This window comes from Sinocyclocheilus grahami, unplaced genomic scaffold (assembly GCF_001515645.1).
Source record: "Sinocyclocheilus grahami isolate Dianchi unplaced genomic scaffold, SAMN03320097.WGS_v1.1 scaffold2201.1, whole genome shotgun sequence".
Classification (NCBI taxonomy): domain Eukaryota; kingdom Metazoa; phylum Chordata; class Actinopteri; order Cypriniformes; family Cyprinidae; genus Sinocyclocheilus; species Sinocyclocheilus grahami.
The window spans coordinates 96,196-113,941 of NW_015507380.1; the positions used below are offsets into that span (position 1 = coordinate 96,196).

Genomic DNA, 17,746 nt, shown 5'->3' on the forward strand with positions numbered 1-17,746 from the left:
AAATAAATTAAACTGAGCATAAATAATTTTGTTTGTTGTAATTATTATTTTTTTTTATTATTATTTATTTTAAAAACATAAATATTAGTATTTAAATTGTGCAACTGATCTATACATCTCAACAGTACAATTGCAACACTAATATTAATTCATTCATTCAAACATTAAATCATAGAGCTTTTATTTTGGTAGAAACTGCGAGGAATTGCTGATTTATGAACGCGTTTCTTTATAAAGTTGGGAAGATGTTTGGCGCGTGTTGCATGTTATAAGCAGTCTATATTATTGAATTTACTGTGATCCGAGTGGCTTACATGAAACCTCACAATATGCAATATGCATCTGATTACATATTTATATCATTACAGTGCAGACTTTATGGATTGACAATCGTGCTAAACCATATCACATTCTAAGGATAATCAATAAAAATATACTCACTCTTCAGACTGATTTTTACTCGTGTGTGGCACTTGGTGAGTGTCCTGATCATATATATACTGTACATACACTACCAGTCAAATGTTTGGACATGCTGGACTGAACTTACTGTATGTAAATGATTTGTTTTATCATTCCAGCACCAGAAATCCTGAACTATGAGCCAATCAGCACAGCGACTGACATGTGGTGAGTTATTTTCCCCCATTACCATGTTTCACGTGAGGATCCTCATCTGTCCTCCTGAAGGTCAATGTTACACAATAAATACTTCTCTGGCCTCGAGTGTAATTGTGTGTTTTCCTCTGAACAAACCGTTTATTCACTGTTTAAAGGCACTCGCACCATCACTGGTTCAGTGTGTTGGCAAGAACATTTATATCCTTAAGTCTTGTATCAACAGTGCTGCTTTGAGAAGAGTCTGTTTGGGGGAGTCCAAAAGAAAGAGAAGAGCACCAGATTGCTTTTCATGCACCGTATAGCCTATTATCATCTGAAGCCATTCCATATCTTAATGTGAGGGACATAATTTATGTTTACAGAAACTCATCTTCCTTCTGCTGCAGCTGTCAGTCCTTCTCCGCTCAGTGATGACAGTCAGCATACAACTCTCTCTCCAAGATGATATATTCACATTATAATACTTTAAGTTTAAGGAAGGAAGGAATTATCACAAACAGAAAGATTGTTAGAAGAATATATGATTTCTATCTTATATTCATGAATGTATTTTGTAAGAATACAATTTTTTTTCTAGATATTGTTTTTGCTGCTAAATTATACCGTCAGATAGTTTAATTTCATAGCTTATATATTTTTATTCAAATGTAGTTTTTCTCTGTAATGAGGAAGTGAGTATTTAGTGGATTGCGTTTAACAAAAGGTTTAAAAGAGTGACCATTAGTGCCACAAACACAGTATTGATATTCTGTAGTGGTGTAGAAACAAATAGCGCTGGTGTTGGATCGGTATTGGACAATTCTTAGAATTTGGAATACTCTATGTAACCTTACACTGCAAAATAATAACTCAAAAAAATAACATCATAATTATTTACTGAAGCCTTAAATTAATCACAATTATATAATGAAAGCCATAAAAACAGACAATTAATCGCAATAACCGTGACTATTTTTAGACAATTAATCGTCAGCCAAATTTCATAATCGTGACAGCCCTATCTGTTTGTCACCTATAAACAGTAGGGCTGGGAAAATAAATTGATGCATCGCGAATCGAGAAATGTTTCGGCATCGATTCTGAGATTTTCCGAATGCATCGCGATTCATTCTCGAGTCGATTCTGAGCTTAGTTTAGAACAGCAGATGGCGCTACATGCTTCAGAAACAGCCGTACTCTGCTCGTTTCCAAATCCTTACCAGTGGTTGACCGATATTGGGGGTTTTTTGACCGCCGATGCCGATATCTTGGAAAGCAGGATGGCTGATATAAAGCCAATATAATTGTATTTATTTTAATTAATATTTAATCAATTTGAAATCATTTGAAATATGGATTAAAAAATAAAGGTTAAACATTTATACTTTAGATGACGAAGTATTTTTTTTTACAAATAAAGAAATATATTTAATACAAATATAATTAAAAAGGAAGTAAACACTGTAATCAACAGGGCACTCAGTATTCTGGGAAGTTTGTGTGACTTGGGAATCATATTTTTTTCAAATATTTGCACACAGTGAAAATGACATCGTCAAAATAAAAGTTCGAACACATCGGCCAAACAGAAAAACTATTCGGCCGATGCCGATATTTGAAAAATGACAAATATCGGCCGATATATCGCCCTTGGCGATATATATAGATCGACCACTAACGTTTACACACACTCAAACCTAAAATAATCATTCATAAAATTCGAAAAGGTTAAAGCGAATTACAAGGATGTTCACAGTGGGCTGTGTTTACATTAATCTGGCGTCATAAAAGCATTCTGAGCCGAGGTGAAATTACAAACTCAGCAAACGCTCAAGCGCTCTTCTTCATGAGTATTTATAAAAACTAGATTAGAGCGCCATCTGCTGTTAAAATCTAAGCTCAGAATCGACTTGAGAAAGAATCGCGATGCATTTGGAAGATCTCAGAATTGATGCTGAAACATTTCTCGATTCGCAATGCATCGATTTATTTTCCCAGCCCTACTGTTTATAGGTGACAAACAGACTCTTCTCAAAGCAGCATAAAAATCAGATTAAAGTCTAAGCTCAGAATCGATTCCAGAGAGAATCGCGATGCATTCGGAAGATCTCACATCTCCCCTTTGCTGTCTTTATCATTCAGGATAAACATCATACTAATATGATTTAGTGATCTGAAAAGCTTGCATATTTAGAAACCGAAAGGAAAAAAACGGGTTGTGCACAAGGGAAAATTGGCCTTTTTTAAAGGATGCACTGACGTCTCATTTCCCTCAAACCATTTTTTTTTTTAAGAATCAAAAATTATTAAAATAGTAATGTACTAACTAATGGTTCAAATTTTGGGGTCAGTAAAATTTTTTGTTTTTTTAACAAGTCTTTTCTGCTCACCAAGGCTGCATTTATTTGATCAAAAATACAGTAAAAACAGTAAAATGGTGAAATATTTTTGCAAATTAAAAAAAGTGTTTTCTCTGTGAATATCTGTTAAACTGTAATGTATTTCTGTGATGTGCAGCTGTATTTTCAGCATCATTACTCCAGTCTTCAGTGTCACATGATCTTCAGAAATCAGTATAATATGCTGATCTGCTGCTCAACAAACATTTCTGATTATTATCAATGAGAAAACTTGTGCTGCACAATATTTTTGTGCAAGCCGTCATACATTTTTATTTCTCAGGATTCACAGATGAATAGAAAGTTCAAAAGAACAGCATTTATTTGAAATGGAAATCTTTTGTAACATTAAAAATCTCTTTTGATCAGTTTAATGCATCCTTGATGAATGAAAGTATTAATTTAAAATATATTTTAACCCCAAATGGAGTTGAACATTCAGTCTGATTATATGAAAATACCCATTTCAAAAGAATGATTCAATCACTGATCTGGTTATTGAGTTCAGTTCACTGAATGGTGAATATAAATAGTCATTATGAACTTATGAGCTGCGTGAAGACTCCTCAAAAACTCTCCTTTTATGTTCCACATAAAAATATCTCAGCCATTGCTTGCACATTTCTGTTTCTAGATGAACGTGTGTTTGTCTGTCTGTATGCTCAGTGCTGCCGGAGGGGAGATTTTTAACCAGTGTGTGGCAGACCGAGACGAGGCCTTCAAAGAGGACGACGTGAAGAGGCTGATGAAGCAGATCCTGGAGGGAGTTTCCTTCCTTCACGGGAACAACGTGGTGCATCTGGACCTCAAAGTACGTCAATCACACTTGCTTGAAACTGCTACGCTGAAATCACTCATTTAGTGAAATCTGACTTTCGTGGCTAAATCAGTAAAAGTGTCAGGGTGGGCTAAATGCATTTGCTTTATTCACCAGAGCTACAAGTGAATAATTATATCACCATTAGGATTATAGGTTTCTCTGAGCTGTTTCTTTATTGCTTGGCGGTTTTCCTGAGAGTGTTTTTCTCCTTCAGCCTCAGAATATCCTGCTGACCAGCGAGTCTCCTCTCGGGGACATAAAGGTGGTGGACTTCGGCCTGTCGCGGCTGGTGAGCAGCAGTCAGGAGATCAGGGAGATCATGGGCACACCGGAGTACGTGGGTAAGAGCCAAGCCCAGATCAGAGTCACACATCATAGACAGCGCCTAAATAAAGCAAGAAGCCGTGGTTTACAGTGAATTTATAACCACTAAGGGGCGTTGTTAGACACGATGCGAAGCAGAGCTTTTATAAAACAGTTATTGCATATACGTAGTAAGGTTTCACAAAATAAAGCAGAGCAAATAAAGTGTAGTGATATTAATAAACACAGTATTCTTCCACCAAACAATGTAGCTCCTCAGAAACAGTTGTGGTTGCTACAAAGTGTTTGCCGAGCAACACACAAACGTAAACAAAGGTGTGTGTTACTTTGTAGCGTCATTTACAACAGCTTCGAACACGGCTCAGCCAATCAGAATCAAGCACCGGAACTCTCCACTTTATAAAATAGCATTTTAACACACCTGTGGCCGGTAACCAATATTATTTACTAGATGCGGAACTGTACATGCATTATTTCATTAAAAAAAATATTATTCTTAAAAATAATATAATAATAAAATAAATATCACTATAATACAATTGAACTGTGTAGTTACATTTTATTAATAAAGTTAATACATTTTAAGGTAAATAAATTAAACTGAGCATAAATAATTTTGTTTGTTGTAATTATCATTATTATTTTAAAAACATAAATATTAGTATTTAAATTGTGCAACTGATCTATACATCTCAACAGTACAATTGCAACACTAATATTAATTCATTCATTCAAACATTAAATCATAGAGCTTTTATTTTGGTAGAAACTGCGAGGAATTGCTGATTTATGAACGCGTTTCTTTATAAAGTTGGGAAGATGTTTGGCGCGTGTTGCATGTTATAAGCAGTCTATATTATTGAATTTACTGTGATCCGAGTGGCTTACATGAAACCTCACAATATGCAATATGCATCTGATTACATATTTATATCATTACAGTGCAGACTTTATGGATTGACAATCGTGCTAAACCATATCACATTCTAAGGATAATCAATAAAAATATACTCACTCTTCAGACTGATTTTTACTCGTGTGTGGCACTTGGTGAGTGTCCTGATCATATATATACTGTACATACACTACCAGTCAAATGTTTGGACATGCTGGACTGAACTTACTGTATGTAAATGATTTGTTTTATCATTCCAGCACCAGAAATCCTGAACTATGAGCCAATCAGCACAGCGACTGACATGTGGTGAGTTATTTTCCCCCATTACCATGTTTCACGTGAGGATCCTCATCTGTCCTCCTGAAGGTCAATGTTACACAATAAATACTTCTCTGGCCTCGAGTGTAATTGTGTGTTTTCCTCTGAACAAACCGTTTATTCACTGTTTAAAGGCACTCGCACCATCACTGGTTCAGTGTGTTGGCAAGAACATTTATATCCTTAAGTCTTGTATCAACAGTGCTGCTTTGAGAAGAGTCTGTTTGGGGGAGTCCAAAAGAAAGAGAAGAGCACCAGATTGCTTTTCATGCACCGTATAGCCTATTATCATCTGAAGCCATTCCATATCTTAATGTGAGGGACATAATTTATGTTTACAGAAACTCATCTTCCTTCTGCTGCAGCTGTCAGTCCTTCTCCGCTCAGTGATGACAGTCAGCATACAACTCTCTCTCCAAGATGATATATTCACATTATAATACTTTAAGTTTAAGGAAGGAAGGAATTATCACAAACAGAAAGATTGTTAGAAGAATATATGATTTCTATCTTATATTCATGAATGTATTTTGTAAGAATACAATTTTTTTTCTAGATATTGTTTTTGCTGCTAAATTATACCGTCAGATAGTTTAATTTCATAGCTTATATATTTTTATTCAAATGTAGTTTTTCTCTGTAATGAGGAAGTGAGTATTTAGTGGATTGCGTTTAACAAAAGGTTTAAAAGAGTGACCATTAGTGCCACAAACACAGTATTGATATTCTGTAGTGGTGTAGAAACAAATAGCGCTGGTGTTGGATCGGTATTGGACAATTCTTAGAATTTGGAATACTCTATGTAACCTTACACTGCAAAATAATAACTCAAAAAAATAACATCATAATTATTTACTGAAGCCTTAAATTAATCACAATTATATAATGAAAGCCATAAAAACAGACAATTAATCGCAATAACCGTGACTATTTTTAGACAATTAATCGTCAGCCAAATTTCATAATCGTGACAGCCCTATCTGTTTGTCACCTATAAACAGTAGGGCTGGGAAAATAAATTGATGCATCGCGAATCGAGAAATGTTTCGGCATCGATTCTGAGATTTTCCGAATGCATCGCGATTCATTCTCGAGTCGATTCTGAGCTTAGTTTAGAACAGCAGATGGCGCTGCATGCTTCAGAAACAGCCGTACTCTGCTCGTTTCCAAATCCTTACTAGTGGTTGACCGATATTGGGGTTTTTTTGACCGCCGATATCTTGGAAAGCAGGATGGCTGATATAAAGCCAATATAATTGTATTTATTTTAATTAATATTTAATCAATTTGAAATCATTTGAAATATGGATTAAAAAATAAAGGTTAAACATTTATACTTTAGATGACGAAGTATTTTTTTTTACAAATAAAGAAATATATTTAACACAAATATAATTAAAAAGGAAGTAAACACTGTAATCAACAGGGCACTCAGTATTCTGGGAAGTTTGTGTGACTTGGGAATCATATTTTTTTCAAATATTTGCACACAGTGAAAATGACATCGTCAAAATAAAAGTTCGAATTCTGAGATTTTCCGGATGCGTCGCGATTCATTCTCGAGTCGATTCTGAGCTTAGTTTAGAACAGCAGATGGCGCTACATGCTTCAGAAACAGCCGTACTCTGCTCGTTTCCAAATCCTTACCAGTGGTTGACCGATATTGGGGGTTTTTTGACCGCCGATGCCGATATCTTGGAAAGCAGGATGGCTGATATAAAGCCAATATAATTGTATTTATTTTAATTAATATTTAATCAATTTGAAATCATTTGAAATATGGATTAAAAAATAAAGGTTAAACATTTATACTTTAGATGACGAAGTATTTTTTTTTACAAATAAAGAAATATATTTAACACAAATATAATTAAAAAGGAAGTAAACACTGTAATCAACAGGGCACTCAGTATTCTGGGAAGTTTGTGTGACTTGGGAATCATATTTTTTTCAAATATTTGCACACAGTGAAAATGACATCGTCAAAATAAAAGTTCGAACACATCGGCCAAACAGAAAAACTATTCGGCCGATGCCGATATTTGAAAAATGACAAATATCGGCCGATATATCGCCCTTGGCGATATATATAGATCGACCACTAACGTTTACACACACTCAAACCTAAAATAATCATTCATAAAATTCGAAAAGGTTAAAGCGAATTACAAGGATGTTCACAGTGGGCTGTGTTTACATTAATCTGGCGTCATAAAAGCATTCTGAGCCGAGGTGAAATTACAAACTCAGCAAACGCTCAAGCGCTCTTCTTCATGAGTATTTATAAAAACTAGATTAGAGCGCCATCTGCTGTTAAAATCTAAGCTCAGAATCGACTTGAGAAAGAATCGCGATGCATTTGGAAGATCTCAGAATTGATGCTGAAACATTTCTCGATTCGCAATGCATCGATTTATTTTCCCAGCCCTACTGTTTATAGGTGACAAACAGACTCTTCTCAAAGCAGCATAAAAATCAGATTAAAGTCTAAGCTCAGAATCGATTCCAGAGAGAATCGCGATGCATTCGGAAGATCTCAGAATCTATTCACGAATCGATTCTGCATTGATTTATCATCGCAGCCCTAATAAACAGGTGTGTTGTGTTAGCTTGAGCATGCTGATCCTCCTCCGTCTGACAGGAGCATCGGTGTCCTGGCGTACGTGATGCTGACGGGGATCTCGCCGTTCCTGGGGGACGATAAGCAGGAGACCTTCCTCAACATCTCTCAGATCAACATCAGCTACACGGAGGAGGAGCTGCAGCATCTGGACAGAGCCGCCATCCACTTCATCAAGAGCCTGCTCATCAAAGAGCCAGAGTAAGACCGGCGAGAGACAGTCAAGACATTCAAAGATTCATATAAACACTGTTGAACTTTCCATTCATCATGAAAAATAAAATGCATGACTGTTTCCACAAAAGTATTAAGCAGCACAACTGTGTTCAACATTGATAATAATCAGAAATGTTTCTTGAGCAGCAGATCAGCATATTATACTGATTTCTGAAGATCATGTGACGCTGAAGCTGTATTTTCAGCATCATTACTCCAGTCTTCAATCACAGAAATAAATTACAGTTTAACAGATATTCACATAGAAAACAGCTGTTATACGTTGTGATAATAGTATTTCACTAGGGATGCACGATATTACCATTTATAATGGCTTTAAATGTAAATATCTGAATCGGCCCGATATGAAAAATTATGCCGATATGTCTTGCCAATAAGATGAATACGTTAACTCGCATGTGCTTAAATATGATCAAAATTTGAATTATATTTAAATTTAAAATGCATAATTTCAGTTAGGGGGATAAAAGCTTTTGGCTTCTCTTCTGAGGCCACAAGAGGGCGCATCGAGCAAAATATTACTATTGCACGTTTATTCAAAGCATATCTGTCAAAAAAGTGCATAATGTTTAAAATAATGTTTATAAACCAATTATAATTAACTTGCTTAAACAACTTTATAAACAAAACAGCATCATGTATGTATGCATAGTTTAATACAAAGGGCGGAAAGCCAATCACACAGAGTACATTTTCTCATTTAAAAACATGAGTACTAAGATGCACTTTTTTTCAAAGATAGTTGTGTTATTTTATTACGCTTTGAAGAAACGTGCATAATATTTTGCTCGATGCGCCCTCTTGTGGCCTCAGGAGAGAAGCCTTTTTTCCCCCCTAACTGAAATTATGCCTTTTTAAATTTGAATATAATTTGAATTTTGATAATATTTAAGTAGAAAATGCTAATTTAGTTTTTCAGACATTTTGCCAGCCCTAGTGTACAGCGTTACCGGAGGCAGACAGTAGTGAAGTATTTTTACTCTGCTTTAAAAGTACTTTTCAAGTGTCTGTACTTTTATCAGTGTTTTTCTTTAGAAAACTTTACTTCACAACACTAAAGCATAATAATGTGTTGTTTCATATTAAATATCATTTAATACTTAATTACATTAGAAATCTGTGACTTTCTTTCTTTTACTCAAGTAAAAGCAATTCAAAGATGCACTTGAGTACAAGAAAGTACTACATTATTAATGTTCTTAAGTATTAAAGGTGAAATAAACAACAACTTGTATTTATGAAATGTAGTGCGGTAAAAAGTATGGCATTATGCTTGGGAATGTAAGTTTTCCAAAATTTACTCGAGTAAAGTAAAAATACTTCTCTACTGTCCGCCTTTGAGTGTTATAAATGTACACACATTTTTTAGAAATCAAAATATGTGACCCTGGAGCACAAAACCATAAGGTCAATATTTTGAAATTGAGATGTATGCATCATCTGAAAACTGAATAAATAATCTTTCCATTGATGTATGGTTTGTTAGGATCGGACAATATTTGAAAATCTGGAATCTGAGGGTGCAAAAAAATCTAAATATTGAGAAAATCATCTTTAAAGTTGTTCAAATGAAGTTCTTAGCAATGCATATTACTAATCAAACATTAAGTTTTGATATATTTACGGTAGGACATTTACTAAATATCTTCATGGAACATGATCTTTACTTAATATCCTAATGATTTTTGACATAAAAGAAAAATGTACAATGTATTGTTGGCTATTGCTACAAATATCCCCCAGCGACTTAAGACACAAGCACATTTATAAAACATTCGAGGATTACGAAGCTGATGACCGTTAAACGCAGTCCGTAATCATCACAGTCCATTCCTTAGTACAGGTTTGTCTGAGCGGCTTTGTGAACCGGTTTTAAGAGAGAACTCTTTAACAGATGAGGTGTTGTGTGATGTTGCTGTTGTTTGCGCAGGAGCCGAGCCACCGCAGAAGACTGTCTGAAGCACCAGTGGCTCCAGCCGGAGGAGGCCTGTCTGGTGAGCGTCTCGGAGCCCGTCGGTCCTGCTGATGAAGACGAGGAGGAGGAGGAGGAGGAGGAGCTGATCGTGATGGCTGCTTACACCCTGGGCCAGTGCCGCCAGTCCTCCGATGAACCGAGCCTGACCCCGGATCAGAAGGACATCTCCAAACGCTTCAAGTTCGAGGAGCCCTTCTCTGCGCGGCCTGGAGAGTTCATCTGCTGATGCACACGTCTGTCCTTCGGTCTCTGCGCTTCTCTCCCTCATCATTTCAGTTGAAAGCCAAACCGTTTGTGTTTCACTGGTTGCTCTTGTTTCTGTGTGTGCTGCTTTATATTTCCACGGTTAAGATACTGAAGCCTTGCTGTGGTTCTCTCCTTCTTTGGTGCCATGCTTACGTACTCGATAAGGGTCAGGCTTGTGGTCGTTCCTTTTTCGCCGTGTTTGTGCAAAATTAATGTTGTGTGTTTTTCTGCGACACGAGGGCAAGCAGAATTAAATGTAAATTAACCCAGTTTTATTTTAAGAGTATTTCTGTGTCATGTTTAAAAAAAGCCATTTTGTATGTTGAGCTCCTGGCTGACGTTAAGGTCTTTCCCGGATAAATATTTCACAGCAATAACACTTCCATTCACACACATATATATATGAAGAGCGTGTCTTTCTGTGTTTATTTTAACTCATGTTAGAGTTATAACTGTAAATTGATTTGTCACTGTAAAGAATATTTTTAAGTGACCGTCTTGATGCTGTAAATAAAAGTTTGTCTCGACTGTCGCTGTCTGCCTTTATTATTGTTGTTGTTATTAATACTTAATCTAAATAAAAACTCAAATATGGCATGCTTTAATCCTGAAGTTGATCATCAGGTTGTGCTTTGAAAAGCCAAAAGAAGGCAGTCATTTAAGCATTTAACAATACCTACGAAGCATTTTTAAGATAATTATTGGATTTTTTTTTTCTCTTTCTTTTAATTATCTTGGTCCTTAATTCATCTAATTGTCAATTCAAGTCTTTAAGGCATTTGTTTATGAAAAATATAAGTGTATAAATCTCTGAGGCAAAATGTTACATTTTTTTACAGCTCAATCAATTGCATTCATATCATCAAAGAAAGCTTTGGACTGCTTCTGCTATTTAAAAACCTTCAAAGCCCCGCCCTAAGCTCACACGATTGGCCGAGAGCTTCCTGCTAAAGCTCTGGCTCTGTAACCAAAGAGTGTGATTTCTCTAGATGCCTATATCTGTCAGCTAGGAGGGATATTTATGAGTAGATCTCATCAAAATCATCATCTTCCATAAATAAAGACCCATGTCTTTCTAACATGCATACAGACATTTATGTATTTTTGAGAGCATTCATTTTTACCTTCATCGTAAACCTTGATAGCAAAATGTTCTATTTTTTTTTTTTACATAAGAATATTAATACAACATACAAATATAGAGGATCACAGTGTTTTTAACTAGTATCAGTTACATTCATAATAGCTTCAGAGGAACAAACAGGGAAAAAAGGAAAGAAAGAAGAAGAAGAAACTACTACAGGGGATAACTTACAAGAAATTTCCATAAGCAAATATTCTTTACATCCTTTTTGCTTTTTTATTTCTTCGATCGTTTAAAGCTTCATTGTAATGATTAAGTTCAATTTTAAATGATGTAATTTTAGGTTTATTATTAGACCATTTTTGTTTGTATAAATATCAATTAAAAAAAACTGACCCTTATTGGGTCATTTTAAATATAAAAAATGGACTGGTTTTGTGCTCCAAGGTCACAAATGCCAAATCCCTTTAATCATCTATCACAAGGATTAAAACCAAAGAATATAGTTCTGATATGCAGAACAAGCTTGTTAAGCTTCACAAAATAGAAAGTGGCTGTAAGAAAAGAGCTAAAGCATTGAAAATCCCCATTTGCAGCATCAGGGCAATGATTAAGACGCTCCAATCAACTAAAGATGATACAGATCTGTCTGGAAGAGGACGTGTGTCTATATCGTCCTAATGCACGCTGAGGAGGAGAGTTTGAGTGGCTAAAGACTCTACAGCTGGAGAACTGCAGAGATTAGTTGAGTCTTAGGGTCAGAAAGCCTCAAAAATATATATCAAACGGCCTCTACATCAGCACAAGTTGTTCAGGAGGGTTTCAAGAAAAATCCTCCTCGCTCATCCAAAAACAATATTCAGTTATCAGACACGACTGGAACTTCAAACGGCGCTGGCTTCTGTGGTCAGATGAAACTAAAAAAGAGCTTTTTAGCAGCAAACCCACCAGATGGGTTTAGGACAAACAGGGATAAAAAGTACCCCATGCTCACAGCTAAATATTCTGTTGGATCTTTAATGTCGTGGTCTTTAAGGTTTTTCTGCCGGAGGTCCTGGACGTCTTGTTCAGATGCATTGCATCATGGATTCTATCAAATACCAACAGATAACAAATCTAAACATTACATTTAGTCATTTAGCAGACGCTTTTATCCGAAGTGACTTACAAATGAGGACAACAGAAGCAATCAAACCAACAAAAGAGCAATGATATACAAGTGCTGTAACAAGCCTCAGGTAACTTAACGCAGTACACATAGCAAGGTTTTTTTAAATTATATAATAAATAAAAAGAAAACAGATAGAAGTGTTTTTTTGTTTGTTTAGTAACTTTCTTCTGCATTTTATTTTTAGCAACATCAGACAGTATATAAAGAAAAAGCTTTAACGTACCAGTCAAAACAAAGTCAATATTAATTAACTCATTAAGATCATTAAAAGTCATCTTAATATAAACATATACTCAAAGTGTTAATTGGTTGCTAATTAAACAGCCTACAGGTGTTTTGTTTGGAGTCAGAGCTGGAGAGTCAGCAGGTGCTTCGGTAGTTAACTGGTGTTGTTGGTCTGTGCAGGAGGCGCGCTCGACCTCATGTCCAGACGTGTTGTGGCCGCTGGCACGCGTGAGATCGCAGACTATGTGCTCAAGCAGCTGCAGCCGATAAACTACAGCTGCGATGACCTGCCGTGACCTCTGACCCCATCCTAAACCTTTCACCTCAGAACACGCCACAATCCTGCCGCTGCAGTGTCCTTAATGCTACATTCACATCTCTATCAGTTTAACATCGTCTGATTTGTGTTGTAAGTCACGGCGTATGTTTGAGTGATTCATTTCTGGATGAACACAAAGATAAATTGTGACCCTGGAGCACAAAACCAGTCATAAGGGTCAATATTTTGCTGAATAAATGAGCTTTCCATTGATGTATGGTTTGTTAGGATAGCACAATATTTGGCTGAGATGCAACTATTTGAAAATCTGGAATCTGAGCGTGCAAAAAAATCTAAATATTGAGAAAATCATCTTTAAAGTTGTCCAAATGAAGTTCTTAGCAATGCATATTACTAATCAAACATTAAGTTTTGATATATTTACGGTAGGAAATGTACAAAATATCTTCATGGAACATGATCTTTACTTAATATCCTAATGATTTTTGACATAAAAGAGAAATGTATAATTTTGTTGGCTATTGCTACAAATATCCCCCAGCGACTTAACACTGCTTTTGTGCTGCAGGGACACATATGTGTTCAAGCATATTTAACTTCGTATACCTTGTAGTTTGTTAAATTGCTTCATCCATGGAAATAATGTTGGCATGTTAAACACTGGGAGTCTCTTCAGATGCCTTGAAATCGCAGGGATGTTGATGAGGCCAAATTCAGCTGATTTTCAATGCGCACCGTTTGATTTGACATTACGTAATGGAAATATCTGCTTTTGATCAAAGAAAAGCAGCTGGTTATGATCCCTTCAGATATTACAGTAGTGAAATACACACAGCTAATCAGATCATCACTCGGGACTCGCTTATAAACGCTGGTTTTACAAACTATGCTTCATTTTAGATATAACTGAAGATTACGTAGGTTTCTATCAAATTAATCAACATTTTTTTGTCTTATTTTCCAGTAAAATATCTAAACATCATTATCAAAAAGAAGATATTACACCTTGTTTTTGGAGAATGTGAAATATTATTACAGCTTGAAATTTATTTATTTATTTTTTAATTAATATTATACTGATTTCTGAAGATCATGTGACACTGAAGACTGGAGGAATGATGCTGAAAATACAGCTGCGCATCACAGGAATAAATTACAGTTTAACAGATACTCACATAGAAAACAGCTGTTTTAAATTATAATAATATTTCATAATATTACTGCTTTTACTGTATTTTTGATCAAATAGATGCAACTTTAATAAGTACTGTATGTATAATAATAATATTTTTTACACTAAATATATATATATATATATATAGTTTTTAATCAAATTCAGTTTTTTTTAAACCTTTTGAGAAAACAAAGTAAATATTCATTTTGTTTTAAGCATGTTTAGATTTTTTTTTTCTACTGGAATACATGCCAAAAAATATTGATTCATAAAAGATGCAGTGAGGAAATCTGGTTCAGCAGCTGACATCAATGAAGACATCTAAAGTTCATCACTTCATCACCTAAACAAACAATGTGATTTTATACTAAATGTCCAGACACGCACTGCAGTTTTAACCTCTAGTTTACACTGTTTTGGTTGTTGTTTTAAATAGCGATGATCTGCAGATCTAATATTTGTATAAATACATGGAGGTTTGAGTTTTGCACTGCCAGATTTGATCGTTTTTCCTGCTGTGTTGATCTCAATGAAATCCACTTTTTAATCTCTGTGCATATCAGGGCAACATTAACTATTAAAAACATGCACTAAAACCAACGCTGTCCAGTCATTATGCAGCCAAAATGAACCATATTGCGTTTCTAATGACTGTCTTTGACAGATTATTGTGCATATTTAAATTGCAAGCTTTCTTCATTTGAGAGGAGTTTACTAAGCATTCAAACACTGTTGAATTTTGAAGTAATTCAGCTACATTTATCTAGTTGACAGTTAATTATGTGTGGATTGAAATACTCTTATTAGTGGCTGACTCGTTATTCAGTACTCTCTCATCTGCTGCTTTATTCCAGCACTGCTGCATTTGCATTCTTATGCTGGATCTCTCTAAAAAGTGGCCACGGTTCCAGCTGTCGACCAATTTTTAGTTTAAATTCATATGCAAGAGCTCTTGGAAATTAAATATACCGCTGAATTTTGGCAAATCCAGTTTAATTTTATTCCCACCTTCAACCCAGCCTCTATACGATCTGTCCAGAGTCTCCAGGTGTCTGTTTAGATCCAGAAAACTCACAACGTTGGAAAGACTTTCTGAATTGTTAAAACGGCCAATACTTAAACCATGAAGAAACAATAATTACTGCCTCAATTATGACTTTAATTCTGACACAATCATGCTCCAGAACCACATTCTTTTTAACATTAAAGGGACAGATCAACCAAAAATGTAAAATTTGCCATCTTTGAGATCAGGATGAGTTTGTGCCTTCATCAGGTTTGTAGAAATGTAGCATTGTATCAGTGTCTCATTGCAAGTGAATGGGTGCCGTCAGAATGAGAGTCCAAACAGCTGATAAAAACATCACAATAATCCACAGCACTCCAGTCCATCAGTTCACATCTGGAGAAGACAAAAGCTGAAACTAATCCAGCACTAAGACATTTTTAACTAAAATACATTGAGTCCATAATCCATAATAATGCTTTTAACATATTTAACAGCATAAGACCCCAAAAATATATAACCTACAGGTTATGAGTAAAATAAATCATGTGTAAAGCCAAATCTCAATTCATGTGTGAAGTTCCAAACAACTGAAAGAATGTTGTGTTGACATTACATTTGATGAAATCTGAATATCAGAATATTCAGAATTAAGAATATTGATTATACAAAAAGGAACTTAAAACATGTGACTATAACACATGCAACTAAACTAGGTTAAAAAATGAATAGGAACATTTAAAATGGTAACCATAAAAAAAATCTGTCTGCTCTCTAAATTTGAAAGCTTTATATTCTCCCTCTGCGTTTTTCTCCTCTCACCCTCGTGCCTCGACTCATTCTCTCTTGCCTTCCATCTCTGACTAGAATTTCCTGACTGCAGACTCATTTCTGTTTTCTAAATTATACATGTCAACTATAAAGTAACCAGTGAATGTCAATTTATTAAATTAATTTGGGTATAAGTATTGAAGTTTAATGTTGGCCCACTTTATCTAACACATTCAGCCAAAGTGGGGCAGCAATATTTCAACACCTTACACGAAAATGTTATTCTTTGCATTTTATTCCCTGATGATGGTAGCGTTGAATAAAACAGGACCTGTCACAATAATGTTTGTTTGCATTTAGAGAGCAACCATAGGCCTAGAAGTTACAAAAAAAAAAATTTATGTCAGAGTTTTCTATAACTTTCACCATGACACAGCCCTCCTTTGAGATGTGGCCAGACCCCCCAGTGTCATATTGCATCAACCAATACTATTTAATTCCGAACCGTTGTTATGCTCTGAAAGTGTAAACCTTTGAGCACAGTACAGTCAAGCTTGAACGGCCCACTTTAGTGTTTGCATTTAGAGAGCAACCGTAGGCCTAGAAGTTACAAAAAAAAAAATCTTATGTCAGAGTTTTCTATAACTTTCACCATGACACAGCCCTCCTTTGAGATGTGGCCAGACCCCCCAGTGTCATATTGCATCAACCAATACTATTTAATTCCGAACCGTTGTTATGCTCTGAAAGTGTAAACCTTTGAGCACAGTACAGTCAAGCTTGAACGGCCCACTTTAGCTGAATTCACCCGAGAGACTTTAAATCAGTAGAGGAGCCTGTGTGTGGAGTCCTGTGATGGCCTGCAGGTGGCGCTGCAGACACTGTTATACTGTTTATTTATGCTTACATCAAAACAAACATTACTTTACAAACGCTACACAAATATTTTACATTTTACATCTATATTTTATTTAGAGTAATATGTGTCCCTGCAGCACAAAAGCAGTGTTGAGTCGCTGGGGGATATTTGTAGCAATAGCCAACAATACATTGTATGGGTCACAATTATACATTTCTCTTTTATGCCAAAAATCATTAGGATATTAAGTAAAGATCATGCTCCATGAAGATATTTTGTAAGTTTCCTACTGTAAATATATCAAAACTTAATGTTTGATTAGTAATATGCATTGCTAAGAACTTCATTTGAACAACTTTAAAGATGATTTTCTCAATATTTTGATTTTTTTGCACCCTCAGATTCCAGATTTTCAAATAGTTGCATCTCAGCCAAATATTGTCCGATCCTAACAAACCATACATCAATGGAAGCTTATTTATTCAGCAAAAAACTGACCCTTATGACTGGTTTTGTGGTCCAATGTCATATATATATATAGGCTAGTTAAATGTAATATAGAGTATAATAATAATATAGTAAAATAAAATACAGTGAAAATATATCAAATGTACATTTAACATTTAAAAAAGAAGAAAAAATGAGTGTACTTGATATAGACGTGATCCCACAACCATTCATTTGCATTCCACAAGTTTCATTTTGAGTTTTCTTTTTTTTTCTCTCTCTCTCTGGTTTG

The 17,746-nt window shown here is 35.2% G+C and overlaps 1 protein-coding gene across 1 annotated transcript in view; it reads left to right on the plus strand.

Moving 5' to 3' along the window:
* The window catches only part of stk17a (serine/threonine kinase 17a), a 28,135-nt gene extending 17,176 nt beyond the window's left edge, over positions 1–10,959 (plus strand). Inside the window, exons 2-6 of the mRNA XM_016260809.1 lie at positions 3,666–3,810; positions 4,034–4,160; positions 5,299–5,347; positions 8,001–8,180; positions 10,147–10,959. Of these exons, the coding sequence (XP_016116295.1) occupies positions 3,666–3,810; positions 4,034–4,160; positions 5,299–5,347; positions 8,001–8,180; positions 10,147–10,417 (772 nt within the window). The 3' untranslated portion in view covers positions 10,418–10,959. The remainder of the gene's footprint in view (positions 1–3,665; positions 3,811–4,033; positions 4,161–5,298; positions 5,348–8,000; positions 8,181–10,146) is intronic.
* The last annotated feature ends 6,787 nt before the right edge of the window (positions 10,960–17,746 follow it).